The sequence below is a fragment of the Leucopleurus acutus genome (assembly GCF_964270905.1).
Source record: "Leucopleurus acutus genome assembly, chromosome: X".
NCBI lineage: Eukaryota > Metazoa > Chordata > Mammalia > Artiodactyla > Delphinidae > Leucopleurus > Leucopleurus acutus.
In genome coordinates, this window is record NC_139148.1 from 97152147 (window position 1) to 97174676 (window position 22530).

General features: G+C 40.1%; 2 protein-coding genes across 2 annotated transcripts in view; one reads left to right on the forward strand and one right to left on the reverse strand.

Moving 5' to 3' along the window:
- TRPC5 (transient receptor potential cation channel subfamily C member 5) overlaps window positions 1-22530 on the reverse strand; it is a gene marked incomplete at both ends in the record, with an annotated part of 134382 nt that overhangs the window by 93762 nt on the left and 18090 nt on the right. The window contains one exon of the mRNA XM_082864935.1: window positions 12870-13391. Coding sequence (XP_082721061.1) covers window positions 12870-13391 — 522 coding nt within the window. The remainder of the gene's footprint in view (window positions 1-12869; window positions 13392-22530) is intronic.
- TRPC5OS (TRPC5 opposite strand) lies at window positions 1814-2140 on the forward strand (the record flags this gene model as incomplete). Its single annotated transcript, XM_082865474.1, has 1 exon — window positions 1814-2140. The coding sequence occupies one exon, from the start codon at window positions 1814-1816 to the stop codon at window positions 2138-2140; it is 327 nt and encodes a 108-aa protein (XP_082721600.1).

The following is a 22530-nucleotide window of genomic DNA, read 5'->3' on the forward strand; positions in this document are numbered from 1 at the left end:
CTGGAGAGAGGAAACCAGCTCAATTTGCAGGACTGCTAGCTAGAAATTTAATGTGTATATATGCCCAAGAAAACAACTGGCCAAAAGAACATAGCTACACTAATCAGCTGTGGACTTGAGATATATATTCTAATAAACAGAAAATTACAGGATTACAGAATTACAGAAAATTACAGAAATTTACTGCAGGAAAAAACAATCTGGTGAAGGGAGATATGAAAAGAAATCAATGAAAGAAATTTAGCAATTCATGTAGGACATGTACGAGCTCATCAGAATGGAAAGACAGAATAATCTATTTAGAATAAGAGAGGAGACAATCTTGACCCCCACCAAAACTAATACAGACTCTGCAGTCTTGGGAACTCCAAGTCTCAACTCAGGTCCCTTTTCAGTTCAATTTAAGGTTGCAGATTGGGCATGTGAAAGCTCAGGGCATGTGGACATGAATATTCTAGGTAAGCAGAGGAGAAAGAGTGGACAAAAAAAAACTATGAATCAAAGAAATGAGTAAGCAATATGAGCTATGTTGAATTACTAAAATCTTGAAGCCTCAACAAACTCATTTTTAAGGGGAATGGGGGATGGTAAACCAGACAAATGTGATAGGCAGATTATATTGGGCCATTCTCTAGATTTTTAAACAAGGAATATTACCTTAAAGAGGTATAAACTTAGGAATAGGGCTTGTAGAGCACTCAGACATACAGATGAGAATAGTATGACCATGGCTTTAGACAAATTTAGGAGAAATAGCTGCTAGATATGGAATATTGGCAGTGATAGGAAATGACCAAAGAACTAATTTTATAACAGAAGTTATATAAAATTTGGGAAAAGACAGAGAATGTGGGACTTTCATTTACCATAAATTCCCCAGACTGCAGGGGCAATCGGAAACTTTAATGAATGAATTATTAAAAACACAGAAAGAACTTAGCAGCACCAGATATAAATGGAAATGAGGCAAAGGTACTAATAAAACAGGATTAATTGAAAGACTCTGAGTGTATGTATCCTCCTCAATAGAGATGTTCAAGAAAGATAGACAAACTACCTATGCTCACTTTGTTCTCAAATCCCATAAGAGGTAAAGACCATGAGAAGTGTAAAGGGGACTATGAGTAGTAGAGCCTCATAAGGCCATCAAAAAACGAGGAGTAGGACTTCCCTGGTGGCGCAGTGGTTGAGAGTCCACCTGCCGATGCAGGGGATGCGGGTTCGTGCCCCGGTCCCGGAGGATCCCACATGCCGCGGAGCAGCTGGGCCTGTGAGCCATGGCCGCTGAGCCTGCGCGTCCGGAGCCTGTGCTCCGCAACGGGAGAGGCCACAACAGTGAGAGGCCCGCGTACTGAAAAAAAAAAAAAAGAAAGAAAAAAAAAAAGAAAAAAACGAGGAGCAATAGCTAGGGGTACATTTTCAACGTTATCCTATAGCCAGAAACTGTATGATGGAGAAAGGCTCAAGGATACTAACTTTATATTTCTCTTTTCTATTATTAGATCTGCTTTTCTGTTTTCTCTTGGCTGTGTCAATCTGTCTGATGGTCATTATAATAGCAGTTCACTACCAACACAAACAAGAGAACCACATGTAAATTTTGTGGAAGGTTCACCAAATTTATCAAAAGGTACTGTAGGACCACTGGCCTCATTCTGTACTTGATCATCATCATCATCGTCATATCAACAGCCTCATTTCTCAACCAAACCAACCACAGGACCATTGCCAGCTCCATAGGATCCATTGTCACCAAGAGCCCATTTACTACAACTTTTAGTAATATTTTATCTACTGAGGAAAGCACAGAGGAATGGAGTCTGTGTCAACCCCTGTACTAGTTGGTGGACTTGTTGATTGTGTAGCCCAGTTAGTTAGAATAGCTGAAGAGCTTCTACGGTTGATTTCACAAGAACCAGTTCCTTGTGAAGAGCAAGATGACAGAGCAGAACAGATAGAAACAGATGCACCTCTTTCCGAGGAAGCTTCACTACCAGACCTTGCTGATCTCCCAGACTTAGAATCGATACTTACACAAAGAGAAGACGAAGACTTAACCTTTGATACAGATCAACCTATGTTAGACACAGAATTATATGAAGAAGCACTCTCTAGTATTAACAATGACTTAAGTAGATAAAACCTCATTTGCCTCCACCAGCATGTGAAAACTGATCATTTCTCTGTGTCAAATATATTCTAATTTTTCGGGATGTTAGCAATAACAGTTTTTCTCCAAGTTTTGCCCAGGTTCATTACTAATCTATTATAGAACAGGCACTATTTGATTGGCTTCTGGCAGAGGCTGGTCTCTTTTCTTCTTTGTATTTATTTATACGAAAAGCTCTGACTTTAGCAGTAGGGTTCTTTCTTTACCTGTACTTGTTCTCCTGTTAGGATTCCTGATAATAGGAGCAAACACTAGCAAAGAAAAGAAACTCCTTACCTAACAATAGAGTGAAGACCTGATGAACTCTATCACATCTTGGGACCCAATTTCACCATTCTACAATGAGTGGAAACTAAAAGGGGAATATCCTCCAGGATGGCAGTATAGTGAATACATTCACATTAATAGGACAATATTGGGGCACTTTTACTTGAAAAGATAGAACTACTTACTAGGCCTTTCGGACAGAATGTGTCAGCCAAAGGATGCTGTAGCAGACTGGGGGGAAGTAATTCTAAAAATCAGCCATCTACCAGATAATAAAACTGCAGAAAGCTTTACAGATAACTTTTGCCAGGGAGAAACCTTTGAAAAAGCTGAGGCCAGGAAGTTCCAATACAGGACTGTTCCCTCAAATGCTGACCCATATCACAACTACTCTGCAACATTGTTGCTCAAATGGAAATGGCAAGTTACACCAAATAACAACCGGAGAGAAGTACTAGTACTGGAAGGGCTAGACAAAGCCCTAACAAGGACTATTTGCCTATGGAAAAGTCAAACACTTAGGGCATAGGCTTAGAGATGATGGTCCACAAGTAGAAGCAGATAACGTACACCTTCTTGGGTATAACCACATTTATAAAGAATAGCTGATAGGCTTATTATAAGGGAAACTGCTTCAACCTTGACAGAAATCTTTACTACTGAGAAATGGGAGCAATAATGATTTTAAACAAAATGGGGACTGGTTATACCCACAGTAATTCTACAGCTACCAGAGGGGGGAAATGCAATAGTTGGAAGACCCCCATATCAAAACAGAGAGGGACTAAATACACATTCAGGAAATTCACTGATCATACTAATTGCATGCCATAGGGTACCCTTACTTCCATTTGGAAGAATAGCTACCTTTCATACAAGCCTGTGGACATTACGGTCCTTCTTCCTAGAGAATGGCCTTTGCATCTTACAATATGGGCAACAACTAGGTAAAGACATAGAAGTATACCGTTAGACAAAGTGATATATGAAAATTGTGAAGAAATGACATGTAGAAGTCAATCCACATTCGTGGGAAACCAGATTATACCAATTTACATAGAGTCCTAAAGTATATTATAGTCAAAGGGATTAAAAAGACTTTTAATACAGATGGATTCAGAGCTAACCAATATGACAGATGCTGCATCTAATACTAAGTGAGCTCTGCATACACAGATTATTAGCTACCTTTAAAGGTAAATGGGGAAAATTATAGACTGTATAACCAGGTCTTATTTGGATGAGCAGTAGCAGGAGAAACATAAGTCAGTTTTGCCACTGAATTTCAGGATAAGTTTATTTAACAAATTTAAGAAAGAGATAGCTAATAGCCAAGGCATGGAAGCAACCTAAATGTCCATCGACAGATGAATGAATAAAGAAGATGTGGTGGGAGGGGGATGAGGGAGGGAAGGACTAGGAGTTTGGGATTAGTATATGTAAACTATTACATATAGGATGGATAAACAACAAGGTCCTACTGTATAGCACAGGGAACAGAGAAGTATATTCAGTATCTTGTAATGACCTGTAATGAAAAAGAATATATATGTATTACTGAATCAGTTTGCTGTACACCAGAAACTAACACAACATTGTAAAGCAACTATACTTCAATAAAAGTTAAAAAAAGATTGCTGTATCAAGAAAAGCTACAGACTCCTTTTTTTAACTTTTTTTTACACAGACTCTTAAATTTTTTTTAATTGAAATATAGTTGCTGTACAATATTATATGTTACAGGTATACAATATAGTGATTCCCAATTTTTAAAGGTTATACTCCATTTATAGATATTATAAAATATTGGCTATATTCCCTGTGCTGTACAATATATCCTTGTAGCTTATTTTACACCTAATGGTTTATACCTCTTACTCTTCTACCCCTATCTTGCCCCTTCCCTCTCCCATCTCCCCACTGGTAACCACTCTATATCTGTGAGTCTGCTTCTGTTTTTTTATATTCACTAGTTTGTTGTATTTTTAGAGACCATTTTGAAAATCAGAAGAACTTATGGAGCTACTGAAAAATATTAGTTTGAGAAAGTTTCACAGTACACTGCTGCGTGGGAAGATTGATAGAGTAGGTGAGGATCCAGGAGACTTAGAGGGGTGAACAAAGACACAAAGAGTAGAAATAAAAGTTATATTACAAGCAACTACTGTGGATAATTACAAGCCATACCAGACAGCAGATTGAGGGACTTTACTGCTGCAATAACTGGACAAACTGAGCCTTACTTGCCCAGGGTAGGCCACTCTATACACTGTGTCCAAAGTGGTAAATAATAGATGCAGTGCAAAGGAACTATGCCGATTAACCTAAATAGAGCAGTGGGAAAATAAGAAGTAACCATTTATCCCACCATTCCAATAGGAGCAGTTTTATAAGGAAAAATAGTGATTAGAGTTAAATAAGGAAATCTATATATGTAGCAACCAAGAAGAAGAATAACAGAGTACCTGGATAAAAGTTTAAAAAGAGAATCTATGCTTTAATTAAAGGTTTAGAAACAGTCAGGGAAGATATACACTCTCCACTAGAAATTTGGACTTCAGGAAATAGGGCTATAACTTTGTGTCAAAATGAAACTCAAGGCATAAATACTTGTGCAAGATCAGGAAACATATCCAAGGAGAGAACATCAATCTGCTATGAATTCTATTTGATGAGCAATTTAACTGTAAATGGAAAGATCTGGTACACCTCAAATAAGATGGATACTGAAGGGTAGCTATTCTTCCAAGTAGAACTCTAGAATATGGACTTCATAACAATTCCACAACAGATTAGTGAGCCTGTTAAAATTGTTAGTAGTAATGAGAGAACACAATCAACCATACTTACTCAAGCAAGTCATCAAAATACATCAAAAGAAATCTGTGAGACTACTCCAGACATTGAAACAAGATAAAGCTTGAACCAGCCTATAAAACACGTAATAGTCAACATGGTCCTTAGGTGTCAAACGGGAAGGTGCTACAACAGTGTAATATGTGGAACTATCTAGCCTCTTGGCTAGATGGGTTCACCTGGAAAGATTATACTATAATGGCACCTTGGGATTAGATAAAATATATAGCAATGTTTGCTTTGATTGTGTGATTATATGTTTTTGAATTGTTAAGATTGTTACCTTGCTCCAAGCAATGGATTGTTGTATTAAGTATGTTTGCTCTTACAGAACAGAATTAAAAGTAAAGTTAATAGTGATAAGAAATAAGTGCAGGAAGTAAGAACATACTTAGGAATAAGAGCTAGTAGGGAAGGTATTTTTAGGAGAGAGAAGAAAAGTAACAAGTCAACAGTTATGCAGTTTATGGTGGAAAACCATGGTATAGAGTTAGTTCCTAATCGCATTTATGAACCAAGCCTTGTTTTTGTCATACGCAAATTAGACAACCCTAAGTTGTTAATATTGATAGAAATAATTGGTTGGCAATTGACACAGGTCATGCACTTAAAAGCCCAGTTAGAGGAAGATGGATTAACTAACTTGGCAGTCCACTGATTGGATACCTCTGATTGGAATCCTGTGTCTCCCCTCCAGTCCTTTATCCAAACTTTTCTGGATCTTCCTGAGAACAACACCAAAGTCAATTCTTGTATGGCATGGAGGGATAGAGAGGGGGATAGGCTCACCATTCTAAGACAAATTTAAGGTGTGAAAACTAAGGGAGATAGGCTGGTAGATTGCAGTGAATTAGGAAGCATCTAATTCTTCATCCCTGTGTGCTTTGGCTAAATGTGTGGGAAGTTGTAACTACATAAGTTGCATTCTTTTATTATTTTTTAGTTGTATTCTTATGATGATTACTGCTAGTTATTAGATTATAACTGAATATAGTCCTTATTAGCTATTGGTCCATACCATTTTATTGTTACGTGTTTTAACAAATTTTAACTAATAAACTTTCATTCACAAATCAAAGAACTTGGGGTCATCTTAAATTACCTGGTGGTGAATTTGGAGGCTACCAAACCAGCATAAAAGAACTCCTCTCAACAGAAGGTGGAATATACTCAGAGAAAGTATTATACCAGGAATCTGAAGTTCTTCTGGCTTTGTCAGATAGATAGTCTTAACACATCTCTGAAATATAGTTCTTTCCTGTTTGTCAAATGATAGTTATAACCTTTTTGCCTACCTTCAATGGTAATAAGGAACACACAAAATGATATAGTTTTCAAAGACTTTGGATGATATATCTGACACTGGGAAAGAATACATGAAATCAGAACTTTTTAGGAATAGCTGAAAAATGTCTATATGAGAATACCTGAAAATCTGTGTGACATGTAAGGATTATCCAATAGTTTTATACCTGTTTTCAAAGAGATTAGAGCTTCCTTATTTTACTCGATGTCGAACTTATAGTTGGAATCAGTTTTTGTTTCATTCTTTTGAGCTTTTTTTTCCCCACCAAGTTAACTTCTTCTTGGGAGCCTACTCAGTTCTTCTAGGAATAGTAATGAGGAAAAAACAACAATGAAAAAGCCACCTTTCAAGAAATAGTGAATTATATTCCATTTAAGGCTAAGATTTTGTTCCTGAGGAAGTTATGTAACTCTGCACATTATTAACCCACTATTATCCAACTAGATTTATTTTTTACAGCAAAGCTGACTATTGTGTTCTTGTATTGACAGCCATATCTTAATAGACTAGTGGTATTTAGCCATTTCACCTAGGGTATACGTCTTATTTTTTTCAAGGACCCTACCCCTCATTTAAAACTTGTTTTTCTTCTGACTATGTATTCCTTAGCTCACAAACCAACCAACCAACCAACCAAAAAACCCTAAAAAAAAAGAAAAAATAACCTTTAGTTCCTGAAGTTATTTGGGAGCTATTTGTATTGACAGATACAACTATCCATGGGTCTCAAGTGTCACATCTCTTCAGGGTAATAGTCTTTGAAGGTGATCTCCATTTATACCTCTGAAGAATGAAACTGCATTTTAGCAAGGTAAGGAAAACCACTGAACTCTTTACCCCTTGTCACAATTTCGTCTTAAAGACCCTAGTAAAATGCTGAAAGCATCTCAAGAGGTATTTTTTAATTTAACACAAGTATTCATGTAAAGTAGACTAGGGAGTCACAGGTAGGAAACACAACTTCAGTGTTTCAGATTCCTTTAATCAAAGATGCCATTAACAAAATCTGTTGTTGAAAACACATAAATACACATGCCTCTAGATGATAAATTCTGGCAATACTGATCATTTTTAAATAGTTTTATTCTTACTTAAACTTGGGGAAACATTGGCTTTTCTTGAAACCATTATCTTCTAAATTTTTAATATTGGCAACTCCTAACTTCCAGTTTTGGAAAATCAGTTGTGTTGCAGCTCATTTTATAGAGAAAAATATTTTGTTTTTTTGAATAAAGCTTTTTAGCTCAAGGTTTAAGAGACGTAGAGACATATCGTCTGTTTGCAACTTTTGATGTGAACAGGCTTATCTTTGGGTACTTTCACCTGATGAAGGAGTCTCTAATGTTCCTCCCTTATAATACCTCCACCTGTTGAGAAAATTTCGATTTGTACTGGGAATTTCTGCCCTGTTGGAATCACAGCAAGCTTTGAAAGAAGACTGAACAGGGTGTCAGCAGACATGACACTAGAAAGTGGAGAAGTGGTGTATCTGCTTTTTCCTGCTCTGAGTATAGACACTGAGAAGAAACCTATCTATTCTTGAAGATAGACCCCCATGGTCCAACTGGAATCAAGCATGTAATCAAGTATGAAAAAGAAGACAAAATTTCTGTTTTTGCTTAGTTGTCCCATTCCCATCTACAGGTTGTTTCTCCTTTGAATAATTCTGGTCCTGGGAGATAATTCTTGTCTAGCCTTCTTAAGGGCCTGAAGGTCATCTAGAAAAGTCTAGACACCTTTAAGAAAGTGTCTCCAATTTTTTAGGGGCTCATAACATGCAACCCTCAAATTGAATGTGTTCCACCAGACCCTGGAGTGTGACTCACTTAAGATGTGAATATATTTTTCTTGATGAGTAAGCACACATAAAGTATATGCCTCCAAGGAATCTGAGGAATTTTATCTAACGTAGCAAAGCTGAGTTCATTTGCTATAAATATAATAGAAGGATAAAGTTAGTTTTCATTTGTTTATTTGTGTCCATCACATTCTACAAAAGGAGTTTGTATGATGAGAATTGATGATCAATGATCGTGACCTTTTTTATGCTTGTGGCCTTAAGCACTGTGTGTATGTTTCACTTTTTTAATGGCTAGATTATGGATATTTATTGAAAAAACTTATCAGTCTGCTTCCTTAGATCAAGAGCTTCTGAGAATGAAGTGCTCAGAGATACCTGAATTATTAGAACCTCAGTAACTCACAGGACTTTGCTTCTTATCCAAACACACTAAACTTGAAACAACAAAAACACCCCTAAAATAAGGACATTGCTAATTTGTTCAAGGTGAGAGTATTCAGTCTTAAACTTGACATGTGGATTTGAATAGAGAAAATTAGAGACTGTACTCATTTGAGACTCAATGGAACCACAGATTTAAAAAATCTATAACTCACAGGTTGGGAAGGATTACAGAGTTCTTTAGCAGAAATGAAGTTACAATTCAGAAGAGAAACTAAACTAAAATTTATCTGTGGTCATTGTTAAGATAACTTGTCTAGGTCCATCCACCTCACTACAAATAACCCAATTTCTTTTCTTTTTATGGCTGGGTAATATTCCATTGTATATATGTACCACATCTTCTTTATCCATTCATCTGTCGATGGACACTTAGGTTGCTTCCATATCCTGGCTATTGTAAATAGAGCTAATGAACATTGTGGTACATGACTCTTTTTGAATTATGGTTTTCTCAGGGTATATGCCCAGTAGTGGGATTGCTGGGTCGTACGGTAGTTCTATTTTTAGTTTCTTAAGGAACCTCCGTACTGTTCCTACAGACTGTCATACAGAGTGAAGTAAGTCAGAAAGAGAAAAATAAATACCGTATGCTAACACATATATATGGAATTTTTAAAAAAAAGGTTCTGAAGAACCTAAGGGCAGGACAGGAATAAAGATGCAGACATAGAGAATGGACTTGAGGACACGGGGAGGGGGAAGGGTAAGCTGGGACGAAGTTAGAGTGGCATGGACTTATATATACTACCAAATGTAAAACAGATAGCTAGTGGGAAGCAGCCGCATAGCACAGGGAGATCAGCTAGGTGCTTTGTGACCACCTAAAGGGGTGGGATAGGGAGGGTGGGAGGGAGACGCAAGAGGGAGGAGATTTGGTGATATAGGTATATGTATAGCTGATTCACTTTGTTATAAAGCAGAAACTAACACCACATTGTAAAGCAATTATACTCCAATAAAGATGTTAAACAAATAATAAAGTATATTAATAATCACCAACAACAAAAAAAACAAAAAACAAGAACAACAAAAAGAGATAACTTGTCTTAGGAAATGTGGAGCTAAATATGTAAATTCTGAAGTCTCTGGCCATGGGACTAAACTTTGGGCCATATTTGAGTTTATGTGACTCTATGAGGGTGTATTATTTTTCATGAAATCATTGACATTGAAGTTGACAGTCACTCATTATCCTTGCTGCATTTGCTGCAAACCTGGAGTTGAAGTTTGATGTGGTCTGACTGGAACAGTTCAGTCTGTCAAATTCCAAAGTTCTCATTGATTTGATTCACAGTGATGAGTGAGTACCACCAGACCTAAAATTGTTGATCTCTGCATAAATACAGTGGTTTTTGGATTACCTTTGTATTACTGCTGAATATCCATAATTTTAATAGCTAAAAGATGCTACTTTGCCAGTGTTATGGATCGAAAATAATGTGGTCTGCAAAATATGAAACTCTAATTGTATGGGCTCACTATTGAAAGAAAAAGTAGACACCCCAAAACTTGCCTGTTCTTCAAAAAAATGACTCCTAGTGGTCATGATTGCACAACATGAATGTACTTAATGGCACTGAACTGTATATTTTAAAAATGGTTAAAATGGTAAATTTTGTGTTATGTATAGTTTACCACAATAAAACAAGTGATCCTTTCCACTTTAACGTACACAGCAAATAGACTCTGAGACCAACTTTGGAATCTCTGATGTTTAATTGAGAGAGCAAAAGGAAATATAAACCTTTGCCACATTCAGGTTGGTCTAATGATAGATAAGAAATATATCACATGAACATATAGAAACATGGAGATATTCTGTAATAACAGTAATAAGAGAAATTATGAAATAAGGGACATGGAGGACAAAATTTTAGAAAAGTAAAAGGGCTAAAACATGAGGGAAAAAATGATGAGAAGCTTAATGAGGGCTGGAGGGCAGTGAATGTAGAACCCAAGGATGACTCCATGGTCATATGCTAAGCAGATCCCCAGGAGAGTGAGGAAGTCATCACAATGGTTTCCAAATGGAGCAGAAACTGAAACTGGCAAATGATGATTATAGGAGCAGAAGGGATCAAGTGATAAAGTAACTGGTAGATGATCTACCAATGCAAAATTGATGAAATATTGTAATGAAACTGTTTGCAAATAAATATTTTGTCAGTTTTCAGGGGGATGAGGCCCTACAATTATGGAGTTTATCTGCTATCTAGTGAGGGAAGGAATGCAAACTTTAATTGTATTCTGCAATATCCGTTTTTAACACTTCTATTCCCATTAACCATTTTGTCATCTGGAAGCAATTCGTATTCTAAACATACTTGTTATTTCTTTTCTTACAGTATTATAACAATTTATGTAAAGTGAAAACCACACTGAAATCATAATGTACATCATTAATGGAAATATACACATATATAAAACTGAAGAAAAGTCAATTAGACCTTATAGCAGACAACTTAACACAACTGCTACTACATATCAACAGTAGGGTGGCAAGAGAGAGGAAGGGGTAAGGGAGGGGATGGCCATTGCTGTATCTATTACCTACAATTTTAGTACACAGAATCAGATCATATACCCTGGGTCCCCTGTGTGTAACAATAAAAATGAATAATAGTAGCAGGTAATATTTATTGAATGCCTAATATATGCTGAATCTTGTGCTATGCATGAGCATATTACCTGTTTTGTTTAAACTTTATATTTCTCTAGGGAGGTAAGTACTCCTATTATCCCTATCTTTCAGAAGAGAAGAGTGAGGTTGAGTAACTTCAGGCTTAATGAAATTACTTAAAGCAAGTAGTTGCAAAAACAGGATAAGGAGACTCAGGGGTGGGTCTATCCATTTACTGTCTCCCCCATGGAGCCGTTAAATCTCCATGTTGCTCTTTTGTCATATTTTATCCCCTTCGAGGTTGCCCCAGTACTCATTTCTGCCTCATTTCAGAGGGGTAGTTTTTTTTTTTTTCTTGTCTGGGAGAAAGGGACCAGGTGAGCACACATGTGATTTGCCTCAGAGCCTGGACCCATGAAGGGATGGCGCTGCTCGTTGCCCTTCCGACAGCAAGCACTTCTCGGTTCAACCCATTTGAATCTGACTCCAGGTGGCGTTGGAAGAGAGATGGAAATGGACATTAAAGTACATTTATTTTCATAATAGTCCTATGAAATGGAGGAACTATTGTCATCTCCATTTTATGAGAAGACTAATGTCCTGAAATTTGAGGGACTTTCTTCAGGTCGTACAGCTGAAGGCTATTCCATCCTCAGTTGCTCTGGCTCCAAAGTCCCTGCTCTTTCTACCATGCTTCCTCCTTAAAGAGCTAAATGAGGCCTGCTAGAAGGCTCCCCAAAATTGTTTGATAAGATGGCATAGAACAGGGCTTCCCTGGTGGCGCAGTGGTTGAGAATCTGCCTGCCAATGCAGGGGACTCAGCCTTCTGCAGAACCACACACCCTCTGTGTGACTCCATCTTTCAAATGTACGTCTCAGCTTTCTTGCTGAGGGACTACCAAGGACTTAGTTCTGTCAACAACTACCAGCATCCAGACGGCAAGCCCTTTGTGATCACTATTGCCATGGCCCCGGTATATAGGGTAGGATCCTTTTTATGTGTTCTCAGAAGTTCTTCCTCAGAGCCTGATGTTAGTTTGTAATTATATATTCACTAATGTGATCATTTACTTACTGTCCACCACTAGCTTGTAAGCTCCGTGAAGGCAGGGTTATACTTGTTTTCTGTATCCCAAACCCCGAAAACAGTGCTAAATAAGCATTTGCTCAATGAATGAGTGCTTTCCCATCATAGAATCAGATTTTTCCCTACTTATCTGGCCATAAAGAAAATACGCAGAGGTTGTATGTGCCTTGGATAAATATGGGCCTCACTGTTTTTGAAGCCTGTCTAACCATTTGTTTGGTGGAGAGCTAAGTGGTAGGAAAATGCTGACTCTTGGTCTCCTGCTCTGGACTCTGGAGGGCTTAAGCTTCCCCAAAAGCAGAGAAGAGCTCAGCTTACCTCTTTCTGATGGTATTTGATGGCCACCTTCAGCTTGGCTAGGTCATGGTACTTTTGAGGGTCAAGCTCTTCACTGTGGTCGTCTCGATGGTTGAGGATGATCTCCAGTTCCCGGGAGCTCCGAGCCTGGTCCAGCAGGTCTTTGGCAAAGAGCTTGCACTGCTGGGAGAGCTCCTCATACTCAGCCTTGAACTCATTCTCCATCTTGCTGAGCTCCTTGAGCTCCCAGCCCAGGCGGAAGGCAGTTAGGATGGGGTCCTCGCTTGATAAGGCGATGAGTGAGGGGCTTGCCAGCGCTTTATAGATGTTCAACCGGGAGCGGGAGTGGCGCAGGCTGTCTACCTCTGAACTGGACACACACTCCACACAGTTGCAGCGGATCTGGTGGGGCCGGGGGATAGTGACCCGTTTTTGGACGAGCAATTTGATGATTTCGTAGTTGTTGGTGTGGGCAGCAAGCATGATGGGAGTAATGTCCGGTGTGAACTCAGAGAACTGGGTGTCCATCATCAGAGTGGGGACCTAGGTACAAGAAAATGAAAAACACATAAAAGGGCAGGATTAAGGCTTGGAGCATAGAGCCCATCAAATGTTAATGATTCAGGAACTGGGGTCACCAGTTTTTTTGTCAATTCTTCTCCTTATCAGAATAGCTAGTTGTGAAATGCTTACTGTACACCAGGCATACAGCACTTTATGTATATTTACTCACTTAATCCCCACAACAACCTCATGAGGTAAATATTCTCCCCAAATGAAGAAGCTGAGGCACACAGAGTTTAAAGAACATACTAAGGTTACTCAGCTTTAGGTGCAGAGCCAAGATTCAAACTCAGACAATATGACTCTGGAGCTTGGCCCTTAAATTATGCCAGTTCTGTCTGAGGCACAATGAGGGGTTGTACAGAGAAGTAAAGGGCATTTTTCTTGGAATCTGGTTGGGTATATCAGACTTCTATAAATTGGTAAGTAGGAGTATGTGTTCAGTTCCAAATGAGCAGTAGAGACTGCAGAAATATTTGTTTGAAAGGCTAAAGACAACCAGTAATCTTAAAGCCCATGCCACTAAATCAAGCCCTGGGGGCTGAAGAGAAGACATTCCCAAATTGTGACACTGTAACTTCAGGGGACCAAAGACCAAAGCCAGACAGTGTTCCTCCAACTTCCTGTCGATCCCAGCAAGGTAGAGAGAATCTGTTATTGTCAGGAAGAATTACTCTGTAAATGAGGACCTCCAGGCTTGAGGTTACCAATAGCAAAAAGACGTCTGATAAAATTGGTATGTTCAAGTTTCTATTTCTAAACTTTGTTCCAAGGTAAATATTATGCAAATAAAGACTGGCTCACTTTCAGCTGTGGAGTTTGAACTCTGTAACAAATACACAAATAAACAATTGACTCTTGACACTCAAAAAAAAATTGGTATGTCCATGATGTGATGCTTGGTGTAAATAGCAGCTATAGGTGAAAGGTATGGGGTTCTTTGGGTGTGCAGGAGCATACAGGTCTGGGTGAGTGAGCAGACTCTGATCAATGAATTAAAAACAAATCTTTTGACTTTAAAATGTGTGCTTTGGGACACGCTACACCTAACAGAAGAATCTCAGTGTGATAGAATCTGGAGCTGGACAACAAGGAGAACTGGAATAGTCTGAAGAGTCTTCATGGAGGGGTGGAGCTGAGGATTCAAAGCATGGATAAAATTCCAGGAAACTGTGAAATATTGATCTTAATACATTTTTAAATAAAGTTCCAAATACTCAGTTTAACTGGGGAGAGCAGAACGTGGATGATGGAGATTCTCATGGAATAGACAAATACTGTTTTAATCGCTAGTTTCTTTTTACTCTTAAAAAAATTATTTTGGAAACCCACAGTTGCTGGCGAATTGACGGAGGGCTGAGCTACAGTTTTCATCATCTTTGCCTCCTTCCCATCTTGGATGAGGGATTCCCAAGCAGGGAAGTGGCCAGAAAACAGGGAGTGGGAAAAAGGCAGAGGAGAAGAAAGTGGAGAAGTTTGCAAGAAATCTGTTTCCTTCTCGGGGTGGTTACATCATCCTCTGAATAGTTGAGAGTTCACTACACACTGGTCATCGATTGCTTGGATGGAGCAGCGAGTAAACATTGTTAAACATTTAGAGGGAGCAGCTACAAACAAGCAGCAGGAAGTGAGCAAGTGACTCAAAGTAAATCGGACACAGGAAAGAATAATCTCAGAAATTAACATAAACCTGCAGGCTAAGGAAGAAGTAGGTCTGAGTGGGACTGGTAATGAACATAAACACAACAACCAGCATAAAGCCTAGAGGTGGGAGAGATGGCGAGTGAACAATGTATCATAGTCTGCCTGGGAAGAAAGGAGCTCAGATCCGGAATCTGCCCCTCCTCGGTGGGCAGGAGCATTTCTTTCTTTCTTTCTTTTTTTTTTTTTTTTTTTTTTTTGCGGTACGCGGGCCTCTCACTGTTGTGGCCTCTCCCGTTGCGGAGCACAGGCTCCGGACGCGCAGGCTCAGCGGCCATGGCTCACGGGCGCAGCCGCTCTGCGGCACGTGGGATCTTCCCAGACCGGGGCACGAACCCTTGTCCCCTGCATCGGCAGACGGACTCTCAACCACTGAGCCACCAGGGAAGCCCAGGAGCATTTCTTATCTCTGTCATGATCTAGAGGTGGAGGTGGTGGGTGGAGGGAAGATGGCTTATGGCACAGGATTCCCTGGGTTAGACTGGAGGTACATGTCTGCTCCCTACCATGATGCTCTTCCTGTCCACTCTCTCTACCCACTTCCTTGCTCTTTCTTTTCCTACTCTTTCTTTCTTCTCCTCTATGTCAATGCTGACAGACCTGTCCAAGACACACAATGGTACTTGTGAATAATGCTCAGCCCCGTTTGTGTCATGGAGCTGAAAGGTTGCTGTCTATGCCTAGAGTATGACATGCTTTCCAGAGCCATCTGATTCTGTTGTCTTTGACTTGGTGCTCAACAAGGAGCCTCTGATTCTCCATTTGTCTTTCTGGATACATGACACCAGAGAGTAAATCTTTTCAAAAGAAACTGGTCGGCAGTGCCCAACCATGTCCTCCTACCAAGACCACCTTTTCTCTTCCAGTCAGCCTTATCATTCACAGATTGCCACACCCACCTCATTCACTGCTCTCTGTATGTATATCCTTGTGGCATATCCTGTGTGGATCCCCACTTCACTGCCACTGAAGGGCCACTGTAAGCCCTGACTTCTTCCGTAGATCTCCCCTTAACTTGATCCCACCCCTTACTGACCACCCAGATGTTGTGGGCACTAGGTTATATCCAAGATGTCACTCTTCTGATGCAGGCTTATATTAGTTTCTAATTATTTGATATAGGTATTTCTTGCTTCTTCAGTCAGGCTGTGAGCTCTCTGAAGGCAGAGTTGTCTTAGTCCGCTCTTGTTTTCCCCATAGCCTCTAGCACAGTGCTAGACACACAGCAGGCACTCAGCTAAAAGGAATTGGTTTTTATTCTCAAATTAAGACGCTGGCTCTTGTTTAGAAGCCTGGATCCACACAGCTGGAGTCCGTGTGAGCTAGTGTCCTTGGGTCTTTCCTTTCCATGTCTAGCTGAGAAGGTAGACATTCTAAGACTCTCAGGAAGGTTAGCAAATGGTCTCTATAGGGAATACCTTGAGGTCACAAAGACCCAGGACAGTCCCTGCTTGTCATGTTCACAGTGCTATTGCTCCAAGATGGAGACTGTGACCCAAAGACGACATATTTCTACTCCTCTTCCCCCTCTGCTGCTTCTCCTCATCCTGCTGCTCTTCCCTTTCTAGACTGTGCAGGGACCATGGACTCTCATCAGGACAGCCACGGCAAAGAAAGAGTCTATCATTAGGGTCAGAGGTTTCTGATGATAATCAGGACTTTGTAATATGGTCTACAACAGGGTCCAAACAGATAACAGGTCACAGAAATAAAAGCTACATGTGGGGACATATGCATAATTTGGATGAGTAAATGGTAGGCGTTGGTGAGCTGTGGAGCACATACTGTCTCAAAGGGGGCATCTGCTGCTCAGCCCCTTGTTGTGATCAAATTGCTGTTATGTGCATGAATGAGGACCCAGTGTTGTCATCTTTCAAGAAAAGTCAGAAATATGGATTTGGAGGTAGAATTTCCTAAAGTCTTCAATGTTGGCTCAAAAGAGTTAAAGATAGTGTGCATGCCAAACAAAGTATATATATGAGGCAGTTGAGGCTTGAGTGGGCCACTGTATGACCTTTGAACTAGCACAGAAGTTGCTAGGAGGAATGGGAGAGGAAGCTGGACATTTAGGCAGGGGCCAGGTAATAAAAGGCCTCATATGCCATGAGAAGGAACTTAATGTGATCTGTTGGCCATAGGGAGCCACTGAAGAATTTTAATCAGGAGAGTAGTGTGGTTGAACAAGTGTTTTACAAAGATCAGTTTGGCCGAAGTGTGGAGAATTGGCAGTGGTATATGTGCCGATAAATGTTTAACAAGCAGCTTTCCATTAAACAAAACAAAACAAAAACAACAACCTTGATTTGTAGTGTTTGCCGATTTCTGTGGTGTAAATACTCCCACTGTGGCCAGTTTCAAGCTACCAATATGACATGCTGGAACACAGAGTTGGGAAGAGATGCACACAACCAGTTCTCACCAGCTGGCATAAGCCAGCTCCGGCACACCATTGGATGAGTTTCAGAAAGATAAAACTACTTAAAAGATATCAATAGTCCAGGTGAAAAGATGGCAAGATCTTAAACTAGACAATGATTCTAGAGATAGAAAGGAACAGATTTAAGACATTCATTGGATGTGTCAGGTAGTACTGCAGGGAGAAGGAACCAAGGATGTCAGGTTTCTGCATTGCATGCCTGATTGAATGGTGGTGTCACCGTTGGAGATAGTGAATACAGGAGGAAGAGCAGGTTTAGGGTTTAAAAGAAGTTCAATTTTAGACATGTTGAGTTTGAAGTACCTATTGGGAGAGTAGCAGGAAATTGTATAACTCTAGCATGAATGTTGAAGGAAAAAGGTCAGGGCTGAAAATGTATCAACAGATGTGACCGTCTTCAGCCTATAACAGTAGGTTGAAACCAAGAGAGTGTACGGGGTCAGCCTCTGCCCACCTTGGCTCCCGCACGCTCTGCCTCAAGGACTCAGCCCTGCCCCAGTTTCCAGGGCAATCAAGGCTTGAGGTAGGAAGTACTCAAATGACCAGCCTCAGCCTCCTCCATTCCAAGTTCCGATCTCTAAGGCTCTGCATTAGGGTACTTTCCCCTTTTGAATAGTTTCTGAATTCCAGCTTCTTCCCTACCTGTGCCCTGGTTCATAAAACAAGATTTCTCCCTGGATCCCTAGTCTTGAGTTTCTGTTCACACAACTGGCCTAACAGCCCAGGTCTAGTATATTTTCTGGATTGTCCATGCCTTTGATTATCTTTGAGTTGTTTTACAACTCTGCAAATTGTAATGAAAATATTTCTTGCCTGGCAAAATGCGATTGATTTGTGCATCTATATGCAAATTTCTTTGCATCTATTTGTAAATTTCTTTCAGCATTCCTGATGGCCTATATCAAGGGTTAGCAAGCTTTTTCAGTAAAAGGCTAGATGGTAAATATGTTACGCTTTGTGGACCTTACAATGCTGCCACTGTAGCAAGAAAGCAGTCAAAGGCAATATGAAAAGGAATGGGTGTGGCTGTACTCCATAAAATTTATTCACAAAAACAGGTGACAGGCTGGATTTGGTTTACAGGTCATAGTTTGCAGACTTCTGGCCTCCTGGTTTCCTCACTAATTAATGAGTGAAATAAAATATTAGACATGTATCCACTTGTGTTAACTTTAAATCTGTATGAGGATCAGGATTTAACTTTTTTATTTTTTTTATTTTTTTTATTTTTTGCGGTACGCGGGCCTCTCACCACTGTGGCCTCTCCCATTGTGGAGCACAGGCTCCGGACGCGCAGGCCCAGTGGCCATGGCTCACGGGCCCAGCCGCTCCGCGGCATGCGGGATCCTCCCGGACCGGAGCACGAACCCGCGTCCCCTGCATCGGCAGGCGGACTCTCAACCACTGCGCCACCAGGGAAGCCCACTTTTTTATTTTTAAATTATCCTTCAACAGCAATTTTGTGTTCAGATCGAGGACAGGTGGCAAACTGAATTTTATTCTTTTCTTATCAAGTTTTGCCTTCGCTTTGAACTCCAAAATTATACTGAACGATCTGAGCTTCCCATTAAAAATCATGTTTTTTTTAAAAGGTAAAAAAGGGTGGGGGTGGGCTTCCCTTTTGGCACAGTGGTTGAGAGTTCGCCTGCCGATGCAGGAGACGCGGGTTCGTGTCCCAGTCCAGGAGGATCCCGCATGCCGCGGAGCGGCTGGGCCCGTGAGCCATGGCCGCTGAGCCTGCGCGTCCGGAGCCTGTGCTCCGCAGCGGGAGAGTCCACAACAGTGAGAGGCCCGCGTACCGCAAAAAAAAAAAAAAAAAAAAAAAAAAAAAGGGTGAGGGTAGGGGGAGAAAAGGGAATGAAATCAACACACCAATAAATTAGATTTGGTTCATATTATCTACAACTGTACTTCTAAACAAACCTGGTACATGAACCGACTTGATTGAATTTTTTAATTTGAAATGATGTGGGCTTAGTGCATGGCCACTAAAGAAGTTACATTGCCTGCCTCTTCCTGGGGCTTTGCATTCAGGCCTTAATGAGTTTGCTCCTGGATCTGCCCTAGGTCTCCCTGTTGAAAAGCTGGCCTTATATGCTAGGATCCTTTTGGATTAATGAAAATGAGACAGAGTCACTCGGCTCAGAGCTCATTGCATAAAACACCTGCAGTACAGTGAACACCGAGCGAAAGCCCGCTTCTTCATATTTTCAGCTAAATTCCATTGCCAGAGGACACAACAGAGGAACAGGTGATGCTCTACTTCCACTCCCAGGACTGGCTAGGGCTTTTGCAAGGTTACTGTTCTCAAGGGGCCCGAATGATACATTCATTTCCCTTAACCTCATCACTGGACACAATCTGCTAATTGGAATTCTCCTGAACCCTATTGTTACCAGCTTTAGGCAGACACACTTGCTGGAGTTTATCACAGGCTTCTGAAATTAAGCCCCCCATTTGTAATTAATGGGCAGACCCTTATCAGGAGCCACCTCATTCATACCCACAATGCTGTCTGGTCATAGGCTGAACCTCTCCGAGTGGTACTTCCTCACACAGCTAGCCAGATAGCATCATGTTGGAAATGAATCTCCCATCTTGTGCCAAGATTTAGTGAAATTTCAATACCTCTTTTCCACCTACTGGGTCTCCTCTTCCCCACCCTAACATGCCAGATAAAAATCAATGTTCAGTCTTTTTCATCAGTCCAAGGGACTGTTGGAAACGAATTTCATTTCTCTGTATTACTCAGAAATGAAGAACACTAGCATCTAATCACGTCACATGACCAGCTGCCCACTCTGCTGTACCCACAAGGTCAGTTAGCTAGTAGTGGTGCATGAGATACTTTGGAGCAGCCATTGGTGTCAGATGGGAAATAATTTGTTTCCCAGACTATGGTAAAAAGAGAACCATTATAATCAGGATTCCCTGGATCATCTCAGCTGATTTCAAGGTCAAAGTGTATATAATTTAGATTGGAAGACTAAAATGGACAGAACTTATTTGCGGGCAATGTCACAGAACGCACCTGATGTTTTAAAAAAGTCAATATTTACATGTAAAAATAAATAATGTATGTAACAATGGCCAGCATTAGCCTGATGAGCAGGGGTGAGTATAATACAAATGGCTACTGGTTATTGAGCACTTTCCATATGCTAGGCATCATGCTGGAGTATCTCATTTAGTCCTTGCCATGGCTCCGTGCTATAGGCATAATAATTATCCTCACTTTACACCTGAGGAAACTCAGCCATAGAGAAGCTTAGTGCCTTGTCCAAGATCACATGGCTAGGAAGTAGGGTGACCAGAACTTGAACCCAGGCAGTTTGGCTCCAAAGCCTGTCCTGTTAACCACTATACTACTTCACCTCCAACCAACAAAAGACCAACCATTTGATTTATTACATCAGCAAACAAATCTACAGTCCCAACATTGAATATTCAGACATATTAAATCACAGGTTATATTGGATATTAATTAACCTCATCAGGTAATGTTCTACCTTAAACCCAGATAAATATTATATAGTATAGCTCAAGGTTTGGGAGCCCACAAAACTATTCTTGATTTCTCATCAGATGGGGGCTCTTAATTTTTCAAAAGACAGCAGCTAAATCTATGAAAAAATAATACATAGCTAACTCCATAGGTTGTGAGGGTTTATAATTTCAGAGTTCTAGTTGTAGGAAACCTGGAAAGCCATCTTTCTCAAATCTAGATTGTCACAAAGAATTAAATGAACCATTCCATACATTTTCTTTTGCAAAATACGGGTTATAATGAATGGTGAGGGCATCAACTCCAAAAGTAAGGTGAGTGTTTGGATGGTTATTAGAAATAACGGAAGAGGTAAAAGAAACCAAGGTAGGAAGGGGATACGTCATGGGTAGCTTTTAGGGAGCCAACCCTCTCTGAAGGATCCCTTTGTACTGTTAAGATATGCCATTTCCCAGGAAATTGTGAAAATGATGCAATGAGTTGAAAAACAATAAACCAGAGGATATAGGTTATTACGGAGATGGGAAAAATGTCAGAAGTAAAGGTCTGGTCGTTGTGTCTCTAGGGCTGCACAGAGGAATGGAGCCCCAGTGTGCCAATGTGAGTGTAGTTAGCTTTGCAGGTAGCCCTCTGGTGGAGCTTGAAACATATAGTTGTTTAGGAAAGCCATTGTTCTTGATTCATTTTTTTATAGGTCATCATGTAATTTTTAAATTAAATTTCTCTTGTAGATTGCTTTACTGGAAAGAGGATGCTGCCAAGCTGATTTAGAGTTTTCCATGTCATTGCTTATCACCTGACTAGTGGAAGTTTGATAAAGATTTCTGGAAAGCGCTGAGAACCCAGGTGCAGAAACCTTGGTGATCCAACCAGGGCACAGGACCATGTGAGGGCTAGGGTAACCAGATTGGCATCAGATATATCGCAGGATTCAATACAAATAAAGGTCTATTATTGTATACTTTTTCCAGTGGGTAACAATCTTGATAGGAGCACATTTGCCAGCAACACAAAATCAGAATGAACAAAGAGGGTCTTTCATGCAAAAAGAGGAGTCGGGAACCTCTCTTTTGTTTTAAGTAGTTCATAGCCATAGAATTGAAAAGTATGTTCATTGCCGTAAATTGAAAATTGGTAGATATCACCAGGAGACCCGGTTTAGGCCTAGAAGAGCTCGAGTGATACAAATTAAGCTCAGTTGGTTCTCAGAGTGTAAAGGATTATAAAAGGGTAATTTCCACCATTATTCTCAAAAGCTGTGTGGGATAAACGTGAATAAAGAAAATGACCTAAAGTCAGCTAGTGGTAGGTAAGAGACATTTTAGAAAGGTATAAAGAAAACCAGACCAGAAATCTAGAATTCATGTTAAATAATGTCAAGAGTATTCCCTTTGCCAATCATGATTTTCATTTCATGCTCCATACACATGCGAAATGATGTGTTGTTTTAAAGTTGCTCAGTTTATATGCAGACA